Below are 21,946 nucleotides of genomic sequence, written 5' to 3'. Positions count from 1 at the left end.
AACTGTAGTGCTATGTTTTCTGCCTCTGAGTGTGGAAGAAGCCACTAAATCAATGGGATCTGCACTGGGGTGGGGAGCCTCCTTGAATGAAGAGATTTACCAGTTTAAACCACTGTGCTCCTGAACCCAGCCTTCTTGTAAATCCACACACAACTACTGTCTCTTTTTCACAGAGGTCCAACCATGCATGTTAAGTAGAAGTGTCTTCCGTTTCCCGTTGCCTAGAGTCCTCAGCAGTCATTTCCCTGAGCCCAAACTGACTCTCACTGGACACCTGCTGGAATAGAGAAGAGAAGAGGAAATTGGGCCTAGGGGATATAAAAAATGCAGGGGTTTCTGATCTCCCAAGCAATAAACTCAGACAGTGGGACCCATCTGAAGATGGCTCCTCATTGTGGCATTGATGGATCTCCTGCAAAGTACAGGGAATCTTTTTTCTCTTGCTAGCTTTTTGTATAGATCCTAGGTCTCTTTTTATTCTAAAACACAGTATTTTGGGGTTTCACCTGATCACTGGCTCTGGCCCCTACTTCAACATGCAGCTGCACACCTTTCATTTTGGTTCACTCTCATCGAGCAGTAGGGGACCCTGAGTGCCTCTAATGTGCCATCTTCAGGAGTGCCTTGATTCCAATTATCTGTGAAGCTTGCATAAGAAAGCATTTGGTGGATGGAGTCTTATTTTAGGAGGCTAAGATTAGATAATTAGTATATCTTTTATGTTGACAGATGATTTGGATATCTACTGCTCTGGAGATAAAGTTGGTTCCTTGAAATGTTATTCTGATGAAAGAAAACATGGTACAACATCTTTTTGCGGTTCATTCAAGCACTTAAATGTGAATTGGTAAAGTATTCAGAATTCTGTTATTTTTCACTCAGTACTTCAAGGAATTTGAGAAAGGGAAAAGGGCAGATTGTTCATGTGTTTGTTCTTCCTTGGGGGGAATGAACAAGCGGTCTGAGGCCTGCTGAATAGTTGAAGAGACTAATTTATTAATTTTTACTGAGAATTTCTTATTAAAGCATAGATACCTGATGTTTAGTGTCATAATGGAAAGTAAATTATTTGCCTAATTTAAAAGATAAAAAATTACTTATGTGTGTATTCATCCAGGACCTAAATGAAAACTGTGCTCTTTTCTTTAAAAAAGGAACTCAGAAAAAAACTTCAAAGCAGACACTAGTATGGCAATATGTAAATCAGTGGATGTGTAACCGATGTGATTCTGTAATCTGTATACAGGGTAAAAATGGGAGTTCATAACCCACTTGAATCAAAGTGTGAAATATGATATGTCAAGAACTATGTCATATTTTGAACAACCAACAATAAAAATTTAAAAAGAAGTTAATTTAAAAATATTTTACAGATATAAAATATATTTTAAAATTAAAAAAGAAAACAAAACAAAACAAAAACACTTCAATATAGGATTTTGGGGTAGTGACACTCAACCCAGTATCTGCTTTAGCTCCAGTAGTATGTTAAGTACTGTATATGAAGTAGTTGAGAGAGATTGAAGGGAATGTAATAACTAGAAACGTATGATACAATACTGTGCAAAATAGGGTTATAGTTCTATAAAGGAGATAAAGTGAAATCAATGTTTAAATTGAACCTTTAATGATTATAATTCGTGGTAGAAGAATGTGATTATCAAGAAGATAAAACATTTCAAAATAATGCAAAACTAAAGGTGTGTGCGTATGCAAAATAAAATGTTGAAATAAACAATTGTGCTTAACATATTATTAACATAACCATATTTGGAAGGTTGAATATTTTAAATGAATTGCCTCTTTTTCTACTTAAATGAATTGATTCATTTAAAGCACTTTGAACGTTGCTGGATACATAGTAAAATACTCAAACTTTAACTGTGATCATTATTGTTATTACTGTTTTGTTTGTCATCCACAGAATAATTGATTAGAGACCAGGACTTGAGGTAGAGTGAATGTAGGAAGAAAAGTAGAAATTAAGTAATAATTATGATTTATAATAATCATAGAAATTATTTTCTTAAGTTTAAGTGATATTTTAACCATTTTTGTTTATATAAGTGACCTGGATATAATTCCAAATTATAATTTGAAGGTTTTGAATTATAAAGGTTTTCCCACCATTTGACCTTTTCACAGTCTCTGTCTATAATCTAGTGTAGAAGTATGCTGTCCAGCACAGTAGCTATAGACCGCATGTAGCTGTTAAGAACTTGAAAAATGGGGCTGGTCTGAATTGAGATGTTTTAAGTTTAAAATACACATTGGATTTCAAAGACTTAGCATGGATAAAAGAAAGTAAAGTGTCTTCATAATAATTTTTTATATTGAGTTTTTTGGGGGGAGGTACCAGGGATTTAACTCAGGGGTACTTAACCACTGAGCCACATCCCCAGCCCTGTTTTGTGTTTTATTTAGAGACAGGGTCTCACTGAGTTGCTTAGGGCCTTGCGAAGTTGCTAAGGCTGGCTTTGAACTTGTGAATTCCTGTGATCTTCCTGTCTCAGCCTCCCTAGCTGCTGGGATTACAGGTGTGCGCCACCATGCCTGGCTTTTATATTGATTTTATGTTGAAGTGGTAACATTGTAATTATACTGAGAATATATTGCTAAAGTTTACCTCTTTGTATGTTTTTTAATGTGCTACCAGAAAATTTTAAATGACTTATGTGTCTTGTGTTATATTCCTTTTGAACAGCACTGTTCTAGAAATTTCTAGTCTGAGATGATCTTTTTGGAGAAACACCTGGGATTCTAGTTCTGTTTCAGTCTTTATTAGTTATGTCACCTGTCAGTTATTTAACTTTCCTCATTGTAAACTTTAATTCTTTACCTAAAATAGATAACAATACATGTTGTATCTTTCTCACTGAATTATTGGGGATCAGCAGAAAGAATTTGGCAGTTCTAGAGCATTCTACAGATATAATGAATAGAAAAGGTTGAAGGGTACTTAGTGGGTTATCAGAATCAATGATGGTTAATTTTTACATTTTTATCTTTTACATGCTTTTTTTTGCATTTAAAAATGTTTATTTTTCTCATTTGTTATTCTGCTTATATTTAAAACAATTTTATTCCTCCCAGATGCTATAGTAACTTCCAGATTTCTGTGATAGAATTTTTTTTAAAGCCTAGATGATGAACTGGATTCTTTTCATGATTTGAATAATCGGGAAACAGAAGAAGATGTAATCGAGAATGATCATAGAGTTAGAGCCTCCAAAATAACCAAACAATCTTTTAAAGAAATAGAAAAAGGTAAAAAAAAATCATTTAAATAGTAATTTTGTCAGTACATATAAAACTTACCTCTTAATAAAAACACTGGTTCTCAAGAATCTATGTATTTCTCTGTTCTGAGTTTTTGTAAGCCCTGAAATGGTTACTATGCTTGTTATTAACTAGAGAAGAGAAACATGAACTTCATTATTTTCCAGTTGTATGCTTGTGTTTTCAAAACTTCTCAAGATAAGTAAATAACAGAATACTTTTATGATGGCTTCAGTTCTTTTTCATGTCAGTGTTTGTTAGAAAGTAAGAAAATGATTGTGGTAGTGTTTGACTAACCCTAATATTTTGAGAAAACAGTACAGATTACTTACAGTATGGCTTCCTCAGTCAACACTGAACTAGTAGCAGTTCTCTGTGTACCTGTCTTCATTTCATAGTTTTATCAGGATTTCATGGAAAGCGGCAACCAGTGATGAAGCCTTTTGCTTTTGGGCTGCAATAGTTCCAGCACACTATTGCTGATGCTCTCTTTTTTCCTACAAATATTTTGTCTGCACACAATACACATTCATTTTCCCCTTTCTCCCCTCTCCTTCATCTCATTTGTCACATGGATCTCAGCATTTGAAGACAATGAAAATTACTTCAATTTGGACTTGTGTGTCTCATTATATGGTGGGTTTTCCTACCAAAAACATAGATTGAACTATTTTAAGAAGTGAATGAATATACATGAAAGTTGACCAAAAAAAGTAAGGAATGCTCAGGTCAGAAATTCTATTGTATTTAGAGAGGCAAGCAAAGCACTGAACTTGTCTTTTTACTTTTAGTGTGTTTGCTGAACTGAATATAGCGAAATTTTCTTAAAATTCATTCAGCATCTGTCTAAAACGGAGACTCTAGTGGGAAACACCCTCCCTTAAGGTGGGATCCTTTAACCTAATGCAAGTTAAAACCACTGCTAGAGAGCATTTTATGCTCTGATTGTTAGACTGTTCAATTCTAATGGTACAGTGTTGGTAAGAATATGAAGTAAGAGCAACTTACTCATCCAGTGCTTTCCAGAGTAAATTAATGTAACCACTTTGGAAGAAAATGGCATCAGTAGTAAAGTTGAACCTGTGCATATAGCCTAGTACATGTACACTACTAACCATATTCCCTAGAAAAATTTTTGTATGAACTCGTGTATCAGATGCATGACTGTGTAGCATCTGTATAGCCAGAGCAGCTCAAATACCCCTCTGTAGGAGAAAGTTGTTGTGTATTTATAAAATAGGATAAAGCAGTGAAGGTTTGTGCACCCATCATTCTGAAATCATCATGGATATATTTCAAAGAACTTATTACTATTTAAAGGAGGAGTTTATAGAAATTATTATAGACATAATTGAAATTGGGCAAAACAAGAACTGTGTGTGTGGGTATGTGTTAAAATTGCTTTTACTTTAGACAACTTTTATTATAAATATTAAATCGCTAATTTTACAAATTAATAGGTTTCACTTACATGCATATATCATGTTTTAATCATGTATACCCTCCCAACTGCTTTCTCTTTTTCCTATTTTTTTGGCTCTCTGGTTTTCTTTCCCTTCCCTAAAATTCCTTCTGTACTTTCAGATTACTTTTTTTTTCTAACAGTTTCCATGTATGAGGGAAAACATGTGATACTTATCTTTCTGAGTCTGGCTTATTTCACTTAACATGAGAAACTCCAGTACCATCTGCTTTCCTGTAAATGACATGTTTTTTTAATTGCTGAATAATATTCCATATGTATATATGTCATATTTAAAGATCCATTCATCTGTTGACAGCACCTAGGCTGATTCTATAACTTGGCTATTATTAGTAGTGCCTCAATAAAAATAGGTATGCAAATGTCTTTTTTTCTATACTGACTTCATTTCCTTCAAAAATATAGCCAGGAATAGTTGTATAGCTGCATCATATAGTAATTCTGTTTTTAGTTTTTGAGGAACCTCCATATTGTTTTCCATAATGGCTGTGCTAATTTACATTCTCACCAACATTGTGTAAGTGTTCCTTTTCCACATTCTTGCCGGCATTTGTTCTTTTTTTTAAATTTTTTTTTGTTGTTGTTGTCAATGGACTTATTTATTTATTTATTTATTTATTTATATAAGGTGCTGAGAATCCAACCCAGTGCCTCATACATGCTAGGCAAGTGCTCTATCACTGAGCTACAATTCCAGCCCCACTTAAAAAAAAAAAAAAAACAAATAAAACAAAGATACAACCATATACAACTAAAATACAACCATATAGTTTTTTAGTTGTATATGGTTGTATTTTAGTAGTATATGGTTGTATCTTTGTTTTATTTATTTGTTTATTTTTTATGTGGTGCTGAGGATCGAACCCAGGGCCTCACACATGCTGGGCAAGCAATCAACCACTGAGCTTACAACCCCCACCCCATTTTTGGTTTTTTGACTAGCCATTTTGACGAGAGTTGTGTGGATCTCAGTGTAGTTTTTTTTTTTTAATACTTTTATTCCATTCATTTATTTTTATGTGGTGCTGAGGATTGAACACAGGGCCCTGTGCATGCTAGGCAAACGTTCTACCACTGAGCCACAATCCTAGCCCCTCAATGTAGTTTTGATTTGCATTTCCCTGATGGCTAAAGATGTTGAGCACTTTTTCACATATTTATTGGCCATTTTATACTTGATTTTGAGAAGTATCTGTGCAGGTTATTTCCCCGTTTATTGGTTGGATTACTTGCTCTTTTGTTGATGGATTTTTTTAAAATATCCTTTTTTTTTAGTTGTAGATGGACACAATACCTTGATTTTATTTGTTTATTTTTATATGGTGCCAGGGATCAAACACAGTGCCTCATATATGCTAGGCAAGCTCTCTACCACTGAGCCACAACCCTGGCCAAACTTTTTTGAGTCTTTATATAAATCTGGATGTTAATCCTCTGTCAGATGAATAGTTGGCAAATATTTTCTGCCATTCTGTAGGCTCTCTCTTAACTCTGTTCTTTCTTTTGCTGTGCAGAAACTTTTAAATTTCATGTAATCCCGTTTGTCAATTGTTGCTATTATTTCCTGAGCTATTAGGGTCAATTTTGAGTTGATTTATTTGTGGGGTGAGACATAGGGGTCTAGTTTCAATTTTCTACACTTGAATATCCAATTTTCCCAGTACCATTTGTTGAGGCTATCTTCCTTCCAACATGAGTTTTGGCTCCTTGGTAGAAAATCTCAGATGGCTATAGAGGTGTGGGTTTATTTCTAGGTCCTCTAATTCCATTGGTTTTTACATCTCTTTTTATGCCAATACCATGATTTTTTTTTTTTACCATCAAAATATACTCTAGTATATTTGAAATCCGGTATCGTGATTCCTCCAGCCTTGATCTTTGTTTTTTCCTCAGGATTGCTTTGGCAACTTTGGGGTTTTTATGCTTCCATCTGAATTTTAGGATTTTTTTTCTAGTTCTATGAAGAATGTAATTGGTATTTTGATGAGAATTGCATTGAATCTATAGTTGCTTTTGATAGTTTGGCCATTTTAACTGTGTTACATGAACATGCGATGTCTTTTTATCTTCATCTTCTGGTGTCTTCAGTTTCTTAAGCATTTTATAATTTTCACTGTAGAGGGTTTTTTTTTCCTCTTAAATAAGTACTTTTTAGATGTAAGTGATAGGAAGTAAAAAGAAAAAAAATAAGGCAATAATTAACTGGACTTGTTGTTTGGTTACAAGGAAGAGAAGGGAATGTGATAAGTTTCTGAAGTGATGTTCTATTTCCTAGGCAGTTTTCCTGCATTTTAAAATAATTAAATTTGAAATAACTTCATACTTAGAGAAAAGTTACACAAAGAATTCCTGTATACTCTTAATCCAGATTTTCTAAAATGTTACAATTTTACTATATTTGCTATATTATTCTTTCTCTCTCTTGAAACTTTTTCACAGTACTGTAATTTATACTTAAAATAATTTTTCCTGAAGATTATTGGAACTGTAATAAAGTTTATAATTAAAATTTTATTTACTTGGCAGTTGACCTGCCAACAGATAGGGCCTTACCAAAACCTCGGACTGAATATTGTGATGTCAGTGACTCTCCATTGAAAAGTGCCAGCTATCCAAAATCCAACGTGTCAAACAAGCAGACTTTACTTCCACATCAAATAAATCAGATATATGATGAGTTATTTCAAATACATCTGAAACTGCAGGTAAGATTTAAATTCTGACTTGAGAATTCAGAAATATTTATTGTCTAAGCACCAAGTATTCACAAAAGTTGAATACAAGTTATTTAAATTATTATAGAGAAGTGGGCTAAGGCAAGGTCAGAAGGGAAAAAACGCAATTTGTAGGAACTATTGAGGGAGAAAATGTAGAGACTGAAAGAAGAATATTAGAAGTGTTTTTATTTGTAGGGATGTGTTTTAGACTTCAGATTGTTCTGTGTTTTATGTTTATCCTTTTCCTAACCTATTCTTCGGAAACAAATCTTCTGGTAAAGTGTGCTTTTTGAATTAGGTGTTCTAGATTCATTGTTTTAAATATTACATAGTAAAAAGTTTTCTTGTCAGCTCTCACTAAAATGCATCTCTGAACCTTGCAGTTTATCTTATCTTTGGGGTTTGTTTCTAAGGATATAATTTATGTAGTTATCAAATTTCTACTAAGAGTACAGAAAGAATACAGAGTTTACATACATATTACATACACTTGAAATACCAAAAATACATTTTAAAGCCAGTAGTTCGTTTTGTTAAATTAATTCATGTTGCATTAATTAAGCATTTCAGAAAAAGTTTTTCTTAGCCTAAATGACTAGGAAAAAATTTAGACTTAAGACTGAATCTCAAGAATTCAGAGAGAAGAACATTGGAAAGGTCATTTCAGGTATAAGGAATTAGGAGATGAGAGATGTTTGGAAAGGAGTGATTGTCAGATTGTGAATTTAGCTGCATGTCTGAGAAATAAGATAGTGAAAACTGAGGCTAGCTGTTTCATGTTTTTTTTGTTTTTTTTCTTTTAATCAATGGAGTGACAATAGAAAGACTTTCAATAATACTCTATAGAATAAAAAATAACCAAGGTTGCAAGGATATATCTATGGTCTATAGTCAACAATAAAGATAAAAATATTTAATAAAAAAGTAAAATTTAAGGAAGTAGTCTGATTTTATTAATCTTTTTAAAAAATATATTTTTAGTTGTAGATGGACACAATATCTTTATTTTTATTTGTTTATTTTTTTTTTTAATGTGGTGCTGGGACTGAACCCAGGGCCTCACGCATGCGAGGCAAGCACTCTACCACTCAGCTACAACTCCAGCCCTGATTTTATTGATCTTTAGTCTGCCTTTAAAGTTTACTTTGTAGTGTTAGAGTTGTCACTAAGCATATACTTTTTTTTTACTATTAAAAACGTTTTGTTTGTTTTTTTTAACAAAAAGTTCGATCATGTACATGATCCAATTTTTACAGCATAGTATAAAACAAGGCCCTTTGGAGAGGAGACATGGATTTCTCTGAACAGCCATTAATTATACTCATTCCGAGGCTACTAACTTGACAATATTTTTTACCATTCCAGTATTGTTCTGTTGCCCATTAGTTGCCATCTCCACACATTCATTCCAAGATTTGTTAAAGGGGCCTCATCCTGGCAATATTCCTTGATCATGTCTGCCACCGTTTAATTTCAGTGATAGTTTCTTGGCCATAAATTTTTTCAGCTTGGGAGGGTAAGATTTGCTCATTGTCTATTTTATTTTATTTTTTTTTAAATATTTATTTATTTAGTTAGTTTTTTTGGCATACACAACATCTTTATTTGTACGTGGTGCTGAGGATCGAACCCAGGGCCACACGCATGCCAGGTGAGTGCGCTACCGCTTGAGCCACATCCCCTGCCCCTCATTGTCTATTTTATAGACTCAGAGATGTTTTGAAATGTAATTGGTAGCCTCCAAGCATATATATTTTTGTTACACTATTGATTTAATTTATTCAATATATATTTGAGTACCTGCTAATATGTGTTTGTACCGGGTAAGATATATCTGCCTCTTGCTACATGTAGTTTATTAGAAGCAATCATAAGTACCCATATAACTATAATTTCATAAACTTAAATGAAGAAATAGAAGAAATAATAAATGTATAATGTAAGTACCTGATTGGGGAAGGTTAAGATTGAGATTGAAGGAGACTGAGGTAAGGTTTGTAAGTTAAATCCTGAAAAATGAGTAGAGAGATTAGCCCAGTGAAAGATTTAGATTCTACACTGAGACATTCCAGTATGAGAAGTTTCTGAGGCATGGTAAATTAACGTATTTATTCAAAGAAAATGTAGTAGGTAACTCTGAAGATGTTTAAAGCAAAATCTAATGTATGCTTACATAAATGTCTTAGAGGCGGACAGGGGTAGAATTTGAGAGACCAGAGAGCATTCTACTGCAGGAGCCCAACTGAGAGATAAGGGTAACTTGGACTGGGGTGGTAGCAGGGGAATACAAATGGATAAATTAAAGATTTATTGTAGAGCCAAAATTGTTTGGACTTGGCATAATGAATTCGATGAAGTATAGGAAGACTAAGTTGATTGTCACATTTCTGGTTTGTGTGGTATGGAGAAAGAATGAATTTCAAGGAGAAGAGCAATACTTTGTTTGAAATGAGTCAGGTTTGGTAGTAAAATACCAACAGCCTGGCTATTAGAAAATAGATATGAGGTGATTATCTAATTTGGGAGTCATCTATTGTGTCAGCGTTCCTTCACTGAAACAGAATATCAGAAATAATTAACTTATAAAGGGAAAAAGTTTATTTTGGCTCACAGTTTTAGAGATTTCATTCCATGATCAATTGGCCATTGCTTTGGGTCTTTGGTAAGGCAACACATCATGGCAGGAACATGGGGCAAAAACCACTGCTCACTTCATGGCCAGGAATCAAAAGACGGAAAGGGCCAGAAACACACTATCCCGTTCAGTGGCACTTACACAGTGACCTAAAGATCTTTCTTTAGTACCCACCTTTTTTTTAAAGGTTCTACAACCTCCCACTTAGTGCCACTCTGTGGACCAAGCCTTTAACCGCTGGGCCTTTGGGGGAGTCCGCATCTAAATATGTTAGTGTTTCAAATTGTCACTGGTAGTAAGAGGTTAAAGAAGTTACTGTAACATAATGTTAATAGTCAGAAGGTATCCTGGATTAGGATGGGGACCTCAAGGATACAAAGAAGTGCTTGAATTTTAGAGATATTTAAAAGATTAGATCAATAGGACTTAGAAATTGTTTGGATTGGGGCTGGGGATGTGGCTCAAGCGGTAGCGCGCTCGCCTAGCATGCGTGCGGCCCGGGTTCGATCCTCAGCACCACATACCAACAAAGATGTTGTGTCCGCCGAGAACTAAGAAAAAATAAATAAATGTTAAAATTCTCTCTCTCTCTCTCTCTCTGTCCCCCCCCACCTCTCACTCTCTCTTTAAAAAAAAAAAAAAAAAAAAGAAATTGTTTGGATTTAGGACATGTGCTAGAAATTTTGTCAAGGGCAAAATGCACGTTGGATAAATCATGCTGCATTTGGCTTATATATAAAACTGAAGGAGGAGAAGCTTCGATTTTTTCTTTTTAATTTATAACATTAATTTTTTAAAAAGTATTTTTTTTAGATGTGTAGACCTTTATTTTATTCATTTACTTATACTTGGTGCTGAGAATCGAACCCAGTGCCTCACACATGCTAGGCAAGAACTCTACCACTGAGCCACAGCTTCAGCCCCTATAACATTAATTTTTTTAGTGTATGCTTAAATTATTTTTATTATATTCACAGAGTTGTACTGTTGTCACTCTAACCAATTTTAGAGTATTTCATTGTCTCAGAAAGAAACCCCTACCCATTAGAGTCATTCCTTATTTCCTCCAAAATCCCTTCAGCCGTAAGCAACCACTAATCTACTTTCTGTTTCTATAAATTTGTCTCTTCTGGACTGTTCATATTACTGGAATCATAAAATATGTGATCTTTTATAAATAACTGACTTCTTTTACTTAGCATGGTAATTTCAAGTTTCATTCATGTTATACCATGTATACCTTTTCCTTTTAGTACTAGGGGATCAAACCCAAGGGAGTTGCATCACTGAGCATTCCCATCCTGTTCATTTTTACTTCAAGGCAAGGTCTTGTAAGTTGCCAGGTTGGCCTTGAATTTACAATCCTCTTGCCTCAGCCTCCTGAGTAGCTAGAATTACATGTGCCCCTTAGTGCTGCCTAGCACCTGCTTTTTATTGCTGAATAGTATTTCATTATATAGATATATCACATTTCATATTTCACTCATTAATTTCTGGACATATGGGTTGTTCCACTTTTGGGCTATCGTGAGTAATGCTGCTATCAGGTTTGTGTTTAAGTTTTGTGTGGACTTGTAGTCCATTTCTCCTGGGGTGTATACCTATAGTGGAATGGCGGAGTCATAGGGTACCTGTGTTTAACTTTGAGGAACTGTCAGACTCTTTTACATTTCCACCAACAGTATACAAGGCTTCCATTTTCCCACATCCTTTCCATCACTTATTTTTCTGTTTTGGAGAAAAACATTCTTTATTGTATCTTATTGTGATTTTGCTTTATATTTCTGTGAGGTCTGACTGAATTCAGTTTGGAACATGCTTATTTTGTGCTACCTGAAAGTGCATAGGTGGAAATGTTAAATAGGCTGTTTAATGCTTGAGTTTGGCACTTGAGACAAACAACCAACAGTTGTAGGTTAGGAACATATGGTAATTTAGCCATTGAATGGATGTAATCAAGCAGAGACTGTGAAGAATGAGAAGAAAAAATAACTTAAACCGAAATCCTGAGCAATCATAGTAGTTACAGGACAGTGGAGACATGAAGCCTACAAAGGAGACTGAGAAGCCATCATCAGCCTTTTCTACTAGGTGATAGAAAACCAGGAGAACATGGTATCACACAAGCCACTGTGAATATTTAAAGTTGAAGGGAAGAGATAATCATGTAACATGCCGCTGAGAGATTCAATTAAATAAGAACTGAAAAGTGACCTTTAAATTTAGTAACAGGTAAGTCATTTTAGTAGGGCAGTGTGGCCTGAAGCCAGATTAAAAATGAATTGAAGAGTGACTTGGAAGTAAAGAAGGTTCAGCAAATGTAGACAGTGATTTAGAAAGTTTGCTTGGGGAGGGAATGCGGGTAGGGCCAAGAGAGATTTTATTTCAGATGTAATGAAATAGATTGGAAATACTTAAGAGATAATCAGCAATCTTTACAAAAGGGTTTAAGGCAGTGAGATCCTGAACCTATCTATGTAAAGAAGAGAAAGAGAAGCATTTGCATATATATTTTGTGGGCATGAAACTGATGTTCCCTTCTGCTCTCTTCTGTTTTCCCTGTGAATTTAGAAACCAGGCCATCCACATGTTCTAAGGCGTTGTGTTCAAAATCAGAACAGTGGAGAACAGAGAATAAAAAGCTGACCATGAAAATATAACAAGTGTTCTGAACAGCATTGGTAACTCAGTAGAGGATTGATTGCATCCTAGATTTGCCTGATTGTTTCCTAACAATGATATTTGGATTAAGTACTTTTGGCAAGAATTTTATGAACTCAAAAACACCACTTTACGTGGTGTGTGATTTTTTCTCCTGATGGTTTTTAATCTGTGTTATCCAGGACATGGAAGATGGCCCATGTGTTAATCCAGGCCTGGAAACCTCTTAGCCCTTGGTGATAGGACAATAAAGTAAGGAAGCAGAGGGTATGGGTAAAATAATGGACCATGTCTAGCAACTACTATAATCCCCAGAGTTATGTACCAATGCGTTTTCAAAAACTACCACAATGTCAGTGGATAAAAATGTAATTTGCAGATTTTGTGAATGTACTTTTAAAACTCATTTATAATCTGGTATTTTGATACAGTCTGAAACTGCAGCACAACAGAATTTTGCTGAAGAACTTCAAAAGCGAGAACGTTTTTTAATTGAAAGAGAACAACTGCTTTTCAGACACGAAAATGCCTTGAGTAAAATTAAAGGTGTCGAAGAAGAGGTTCTTACAAGATTTCAAATTCTAAAGGAGGTACTTGTAAAATCTTAATTTTTAGAGTAATATAACTTCTCCTTAGCTTCTGTAATTATTAACATTTTGTCACATTTGTCATTTCACCTTCTCCCTCCTTTCTCACATACACATGCACTGCTGTATACACACTCACATAGATACACACACACCTCATTTTCTGAACTATTTGAAAGTAACTTGCAGAAATCATTATATAGTATCCCTAAATACTTTAGTGTATATCTCTTAAGAATGTGTACATTTCTGTATATCATTATATATTAGAAAATTAATGCTAATTGAATAATATAATTTAATATATAGTCCATGTTCACTTTCCCATTTTGTCTCCAAAAATGTCTTTTATTGCTTTATTTGTTTTGTTTTCTAATCAAGGACCTAAACAAACTCTACGCATTGTCTTAGATTTCTTTGACTCTAGAGTACTTACCATTACCATTTTTATTATTTGTGAGACTTTTCTTTGGAGCCCAGGTCAGCAGTCTTGTAGAATATATTGCATCCTAGATTTGCCTGATTGTTTCCTAACAATGATATTTGGATTAAGTACTTTTGGCAAGAATTTTATATAGTTGGTATAATTTACTTCTTTGCTTGATATTATTAATATGTACAGTAATATCTCTTGGTGACAGATAACTTACCTCTTATACATGTAACTTACACAGAATAACATTCATTGTACATTTTAATTAGTTTTGAAAATGCTTATAATTTTGTAATTGCCACCATACGCAAGATAAAATATAGTTCCAGCACTAAGAAAGTTTTATTATGTTCCTTTATAAATATCCCTTTTCCCATCCTTAGCCTTTGGCAACCTCTGCCTTTTCTAAAATATTATGTTTATTTAATTATTTTCCTTTAACTTGTGGTTTTAGCAGCAGCTCATTTATATTAACTTGGCATACTTTTCTTTGACTTTATCCAGTTTGTGGTTTATTATGCTTCTTGAATTTGTAAATTTATGTTTTTTGCCAAATTTGGAAAATTTGCAACAACTATTTCTTCAAATATTTTTTATGTTCCAATTGTCTTCTCTTCTGTGTGTCTCCAGACTCATATGCTAGTCCTTTTACTCCTAGCTGGAAGATTTCCCTTTTCTTCATTTTTTTCCTTTTGTGTTCTTTGGACTGGATAATTTCTATTAATATGTCTTTTAATTCACTGTTTCTTATTTCATCTCCACGTTGATATTGAACACTGTTGTGGTTTAGATAGGAGTTGTCTCCCAAAAGCTCATGTGTGAGACAATATAAGAAAATTTAGAGGTGAAATGATAGGGTTATGAAACTTTAACTTAATCAGTGCATTAATCCATTGATAGTTTTTAAAAAATATTTTTTTTAATTGTAGTTGGACACAATACCTTTATTTCACTTATTTATTTTTATGTGATGCTGAGGATTGAACCCAGGGCCTGGCAGGTGTGAGGCGAGTGCCCTATTGCTCACCTACAACCCTATCCCCTGTTGATAGTTCTTAACTGGGTGGTAACTGTAGACAGGGAGGGTGTGGCTAGAGGAAGGAGGTAGTTAGGGTTGTTCTCTCTTTGCTTCCTGGGATCATGTCCTGAGCTGCTTTCCTCTGCCACTCCCTTCCACCATGGTGTTCTGCCTTAGCTTAGGCCCAGAGCAAAGGAGTCAGTCAACTATGATGGACTGAGACCTCTGAAATAAACATTAGCTCTAAAATTGTTCTCATTGGGTTTTCTGGTCACAGCAGTGAAATAGCTGACTAAATCAAGCCTATTTAGTGAATTTTTATTTCTAACATTCTGAAGTTCTAAAACTTCCAGTTATTTTCTTAAAAAAATTTTTTTTCTCATAACAGTTTCTGTCTTTATATTTACTTTCAAGTTTACATTTACCTCATGGAACATACTTAAAAATCCAGCATCTGGGTCATCTCAGGATTGGCATCCATTGATTATATTTTTTCTTGAAACTTCATTACATTTTTGGGTCTTTGCATGTCCAGTGACTTTTGGATTGTATTTGAAACATATTGTATAGATTCTGTGCCTTTTATAATCCTCTGGAGAACATTGTTTATTTAAAGCATTTATTCAGTCCAGTGAAATTAGGCCATAGTTCTTTCTCACCTTCAACAGGCAGTGGTTCTCGTTTCAGTTTAGCTTTCAGAGCCTTTGCAGTTTTGCTTCGTAATTGTCCTATGTGTATGCCACCTAGAGGATAGTCTGAGACGTGGACAACAGTTTAAAATCTTACTTCAGTTCTACAAGCCTTTGTCCTGCTGGGCTTGGTTTGCCTGTGTCTGGGCAACTCAGAAATGAGCCCAATTTGTACATTTTCATGTACGCCAAAGAGAGAAGATGCTCTGCTGTTTCTTTTATTATATTCTCCCCACTCTCCAGATCACAAGGTCCCTCTTCCTGAGTCTTTGCTGGAAAGACTGTCTTTACCTCCGAGCTCTTATGGAAGTAGAAAGCTCCACTCTCCATCCAGAGTTCCACTTTGGGGCAGCAGTTTGAGAGGAAAAAAAAATCCAAAAAAACCAGGAAACTTCCCCTTTTAGACATGGTTTATTCAATTTTCCCTACTCTCGTTTACTTTTCACAGCCATCAGATAGTTGCTTTCTGTGTTTTGTCTAGGGTTTTTTGTTGACATCAGTAGGAGAAGTAGAGTGTAGTGGGTTTATCCTGCCATGGCATATGGTATTTTTTAATGTCTTTTAGATGTGGAAAAATTAGATTATAGAAATATTAAACTAGTTTTAAAAGTAACTATGTATGACTGTATCCTGAGTTATTTAAGGAATCACTTAATATGGTTATAAAATGACAAAACTAATTTTTTTCACATTGGATTTTTTTCATAGGGCTAAGGAAAGAATGCTTAAATTCTCAGATCTCTTCATACTAATTTTATTCTTGATTCTCTTTTTTAGATTTGTCTACTATTCTTGTTAAGTATAAAGAAAACTGGTTTATTTTAATGATATTTATATAATTATTTAGAAGGAAATTTAGTTTCTTGATTTCTTCTAGATGCCTGCTTGTTTAGATGTTTTATGAATAAACTGAGAGTATTTATATGTTAAATCTAAAACATTTTATCTTATTTAAATGTCATTATAGAGGAGAAATTGATTTTTATCATTCCTGAAACTGATTCAGGAAAGAAATAGTTGGGGCTCAAAGAAATTTTATTGTGTATTTAACATTGTTTGAAATGTAAAATTGACATCAAAAACCACTATATGGTAATACATAATTAGTTTGTTCTCATCTATGGAGTATTTTTTGTATTTCTTAAGGTTACCTTACATTTTAATTTATAAAGCAATGAATTGCCTATTAGTCTCTTGGAAAGATCATAAATCCTTTGTTGTTGTATTATTCCTTGGTATGAAAAAGAAAATATTTTAGTGACTTAGTTTGGGTCCATTTTTCTTAGCAGAATCAAAAAATAGATTATTGCTACTTAATTTGTATGATAATATGTGTGAGTCTTTCACAAATGTTTTTGATGTTTTGCTGTTACTTTGGTTGATTACACGACTTTTATATTAAATAGCATTAGTGATATGAGTTCATTATCTAGTTATTAGATTGGATTTTTTTCCTTCCTAGCAACATGATGCAGAAGTTGAACACTTAACTGAAGTTCTTAAGAAAAGGAATAAAGATAGCAAGAGACTGAGGTCATCTTTTGATGCATTGAAAGAATTGAATGATAATTTAAAAAAACAGGTAAGACCTATTTTTTAGTACCCAGGATTGAAGTCAGGGGCACTCGACTACTGAGCCACATCCCTAGCCCTATTTTGTATTTTTTTAGAGACAGAGTCTAACTGAATTGCTTAGCGCTTCACTGTTGCTGAGGCTGGGTCTGAATTCGCCATCCTCCTATCTCAGCCTCCCAAACTGCTGGGATTACAGGCATGCATAAGACCTATATTAATATATTTTGGGTAATAAGACCTTCTAAAAATTCTATTTTCTATTTAAAATTAAGTCAGTATTAGAACATTTCAGCTAGAGAAAATTTTAATTAGATTTATGTTAGTTTTATTTTGAAATGCTTACAAATATAATAGTCTTAAGTTCTTGTATCCTTTTCTTCTGTATGGGAAAGCAAGTTAGATATTTGACAATTTGAAATTTTTTTCTTTATTCTTTGAGACAGGATCTTGCTATTTCCCAGACTAGCCTCAAATTCATGATTGGCTTGCCTCAGCCTCCTGAGTAGCTGGAATTACAGGCTTGTACCACTTTTCCCAATTCTGAAATTTTTTTGAAGTTTTAAATTTTTTGTAGTTCTATATTACTAGATTAAAAACAAGCAAAAGAAAAAACCCTGATAATTTGAAATAATTAAATTTTAGACACTTATTTCTGCCTTTAATACTCATTATTTAACTGCTATTATACACCTCATAGATGAGACACAGCAGTAAGTAGGATTAAGGAACTGGAACAGTTTCACAAAAAGCCTTCAAAATAAAGAATTGGGTGAAGAAAGAATAGAAAATTTGAAAAGACATATGTGGGACATAATTAGTTTTAACATATGAGAATCCCAGAAAGAGAGGAAAGAGAGAATAGAGCAAAAGCCAAATATGTGAAAATATAATAGCCAAGAATTTTTCAAAACTGGTGAAAGATTCAAGAAATTGTTACTGACAAGTATAAATTTTAAAGAAAATTTATAATCGTAAAAGTGGTTAGAGGGGGAAAATTTAAACTGAAGTTTGGCTTTTTGTTGTTGTCAATGGATCTTTATTTAATTTATTTATATGCAGTGCTGAGAATTGAACGCAGGGCCTCATACATGGTAGGTGAACTCTCTACCACTGAGCCACAACCCCAGTCTCTCTCTTATTTATTTATTTATTTTTTTGTGGTGCTGGGAATTGAACCCAGGGCCTTGTGCACGTGAGATAAACACTCTACTAACTGAGCTATATCCCCAGTCCTGAAGGTTAGCTTTTAAGGAAGAAATATCATTTATCTTAAACCTAGAACATGAAGAGGGGAAATCTCCCTTAATTATTAATTTTGAGCCCAGAATAGCCTTGAATCTAAATCTTGACATTATAAGAAAGAAAAAATGCAGACCAGTCTCTTAAGAATATACATGCAAAAATTATTTAAATTAGCAAACTTAATCTAGTCATACATAAGAATAATACAGCTAAATGGTATTTAGTTCAGGAAAACATGGGTGATTTAACACTTGAAAATTAACATCTGAATAAAGGAGAAGAAAAATCGTATGATAATTTCAATTGATATGAAATTCAGTAACAACAAATAGTAATAGAAGAAAATTTCTTAAGTCCTCACAGAGAACCTACAAAAAAACTACAATAAAATAATACCCAATGGTAAGTTATTGAAAGTTTTCTCTGAAATAAGAACAAAATAAAGGTGATTGCTGTTGACACTTGTCGAACATTTTAATGACATCTTTGTGATTCAGTAAAGGGAAGAAAGGATTGGAAAGGAAAAAAAATAGTCATTCATAGATGACATAATTATATACTTACATACATAAGTATCCAAAGGAGTATATAGACAAACTCAGAATGAATAAGCAAATTTAGCAGACTCTGGATGTAAGATTACCATATAGAAATCAAGTGTATTTCTATATGCCAATAGCAACAATAAAGTATTAATTGTTATTTATTGAAAGATTCCAGAGGTAGTATCATAAAAAATCATTGGTTACCGAGGAATAAATCTAAAGAAAGATGTGTAAGACAACTATGCTGAAAGCTACAAACAGTAAATTAAAAATAAAACCTAAATAAATTGAAGGATATATTATGTTCATGGATAAAAAGACTCAATGTTGTAAAGATATCAGTTCTTCCCATTAATTAGATACATGTTATAACCTGAATAACTCATGGTACTTGCATATTTAAAAGATTTTTACACTTCTTTATATATATGTTGTAGTTCATTAGAAGTTTTTCTTGAAAAAACATTTCTCACTACAATATGTGCCTTTAAGATGTTAGGAGTCTTGCAAATTTTTCATAGAATGAAGTAAACTTTCCTAGATGCTATTAATATTTAGGGGAAAATGGTGACTTTTAGCTCTGACCTAGTTAATCATGAATGCTACCTCTGTTTTGCTCCATTGCTTGCTTAAGTAGACCAGATTGAGAAATATTTTAATATGAAAAGTTTTATATTTGAAATATCTAACTTTTACCTTCCCAGTTAAATGAAGTAAGTGAAGAAAACAGGAAGATGGAGCTTCAAGCTAAAAGAGTGCAAGCTCGTCTGGATAACTTACAGGTAGGTTGTCTGCTCTTCCTCACAAGTGTATTTTAACATTACATTTGGATTTGTTTACTTTTCATACAAACATTCTTTAATTTTTGGATGTGTACTGTTGCAGAGGAAGTATGAATTTATGTCAGTGCAGAGATTGAAAGAAAATTCCCATGTTCCTCATGAAATGAAAAGTGTAAAACAAGAAAAAGTACCAGTTTCTAAAACTTCTAAGGTATGATGAGACTGAAAATTTCTTAAATGGAAAATTTATCTTGTCTTCTAATATTTTTCTTTCATTTAACAAATATTCTTTTTTTAATATTTATTTTTTATTTGTAGTTGAACATAATACCTTTATTTTATTTAGTTATTTTTATGTGGTGCTGAGGATTGAACCCAGGCCCTCGCACGTGCGAGGCGAGTGCTCCATTGCTGAGTTACAACCCCAGCCCTCTTTTTGGTATTCTTTTAGAAATAAATCTCTAGAGTATTGCAAAAACATTTTTATTTGCAAAATCTATTTTGTTCAGCAGTGTTTCAGGTACAGTAACACAAATCATAAGAACTTAAGGTTAATAATGACTTTTTATAATTTTGCATATCATATTGATAGAATTTATAGCATAAAGACAGAGTAACTTCTGTGAGTCGAGGAAAATATGAATTCCCATAGTGGAATTTGTTTAACTTTGGAAACGTTCAGATTAGTTAGAATCTTTTAGATATGACGATTCATACTGTAGTGTTAAAGCCAATTTCACTTTTCTCTCTTATCAAACTTGAATCAAGAACTTCTATTAAAATTCTTATAAAGTTTAGCTCTTTTACATTCATTAATGTTTCTTCCTTATCTTAGTCAGCATTAATGTTTTTAATGTTAGTAGGACGTATTTTAATCGGAATTTCTTTTGCTTGTTTGGAGAAGCTCTGTCCATTAAAAAATATCTAAAATATGCTTAAAGCACATTAGGTAAATTCTTCTATAATCACATCAATTTTAAAGCTTGTCTTTGAACTTTGGTGAGATTATAAGCTGAAATAAGTGTTTGGTTTAATTTTTGACATATAGGTACCACTCAATGGGCAAGTATATGAACTTCTAACTGTCTTCATGGACTGGATTTCAGAACATCACCTGAGCAAAGTAAAACATGAAGAATCTGGTATGGATGGTGAAAAGCCAGTACTCAAATCTGCTTCTCAGCAAAATGATATTCAAGAAAAGTGTGTAAAGGTTTGTTTTTTTAAATTTGAAATATATGGTTCAGTAGATATGAAAATTAAATAAGGAAAAGCCTTTGATATTTTACAAGTGAAAAATATTGAAAGCATTTTTGCTAGAAAAATGACCATACTAATAGTCACTTCAAAAAGTTTCATTTTGGACCCTATTAAGACTAATTCATCCTTATAGTTTTCTTAATATATTAGGAATTTATCTTTTTTAAAAGTAGAGATAAGACATTAACAACATATTCCAAAAGTGGTATAGTATAGTAATTAGAATTACAAATATTCAATGTTGTGGACAATTCCTCCTACATATAATTTTAGAATTCAGAACTTACTGGAGCCTACTTTGTCTTTTGGCATGAAGGGTTAAAGGTTTATTTTCAAGGGGATTCTAATCAAAGAGAAAGAACTTCTTATATTACAGATGTTAAAGTGAATATTGATACTAATGATTTCTAACTAGGATAAAAGGTATTTAGAGATTGATAGTTAGATTCCATAAGAAAAAGGGGCTGGGCTTGTAGCTCAGTGGTAGAGCGTTTTCCTAGTATGTGTGAGGCACTGGGTTCAATCCTCAGCACTACATTTTTTTAAAAAAAAAAAAGAAATACATGAAAAATTTTAAGAGAAGACATTAAAGTTTTTTGTTTGTATTTATATATTTTCAGGAATAATGTCATGATTACTCAGTATAAGTCAAAGTTTCAAGAAAATTATTTCCATTTTTCATTCTGACTTAAAATGTTTCTTCTAAATGTCTTTTTGTGCTAAGTAGAATAATGGCCCCAAGGATGTTCATATCTTAATCCTTAGAACTTGTCAATATTCTGTGCTATATGGCCAAAGGGAATTAAAGTTGAAAATTGATTACTGAATATTGTGGGTAGGTCCAGTAAGTACTTTAATCCAGAAGAGTCAGAAGTATAAGTGATATTGGCCAAATTACATTGTTATATTGTGTATGTGTGCAAATATGTAATAACAAATCTCATTGTTATGTACAACTAAAAAAAGGTGAAAAGTGGAAAAAAAAAAAAGAAGTGTCAGTCAGAGAGTTAACCCATCATTATTTCTGGCTTTGAAGATGA

At 33.2% G+C, this 21,946-nt stretch overlaps 1 protein-coding gene across 4 annotated transcripts in view; it reads left to right on the top strand.

Annotated features, from left to right (window-relative positions):
• Positions 1–21,946, top strand: part of Ccdc138 (coiled-coil domain containing 138) — a 61,141-nt gene that overhangs the window by 5,681 nt on the left and 33,514 nt on the right. For 2 of the 4 annotated variants that reach the window (XM_078028845.1, XM_013365501.3), the window contains exons 3-10: positions 730–847; positions 3,140–3,267; positions 7,289–7,467; positions 13,207–13,365; positions 16,965–17,084; positions 19,569–19,646; positions 19,750–19,857; positions 20,695–20,859. In XM_078028845.1, coding sequence (XP_077884971.1) covers positions 730–847; positions 3,140–3,267; positions 7,289–7,467; positions 13,207–13,365; positions 16,965–17,084; positions 19,569–19,646; positions 19,750–19,857; positions 20,695–20,859 — 1,055 coding nt within the window. The remainder of the gene's footprint in view (positions 1–729; positions 848–3,139; positions 3,268–7,288; positions 7,468–13,206; positions 13,366–16,964; positions 17,085–19,568; positions 19,647–19,749; positions 19,858–20,694; positions 20,860–21,946) is intronic. The other 2 variants (XM_078028844.1, XM_040270881.2) reach the window with 2 other exon arrangements.

Source organism: Ictidomys tridecemlineatus, chromosome 12 (genome assembly GCF_052094955.1).
Source record: "Ictidomys tridecemlineatus isolate mIctTri1 chromosome 12, mIctTri1.hap1, whole genome shotgun sequence".
Classification (NCBI taxonomy): domain Eukaryota; kingdom Metazoa; phylum Chordata; class Mammalia; order Rodentia; family Sciuridae; genus Ictidomys; species Ictidomys tridecemlineatus.
Note: the sequence above shows the minus strand (reverse complement) of the source record. Positions and strands in the feature narration are given on the sequence as shown.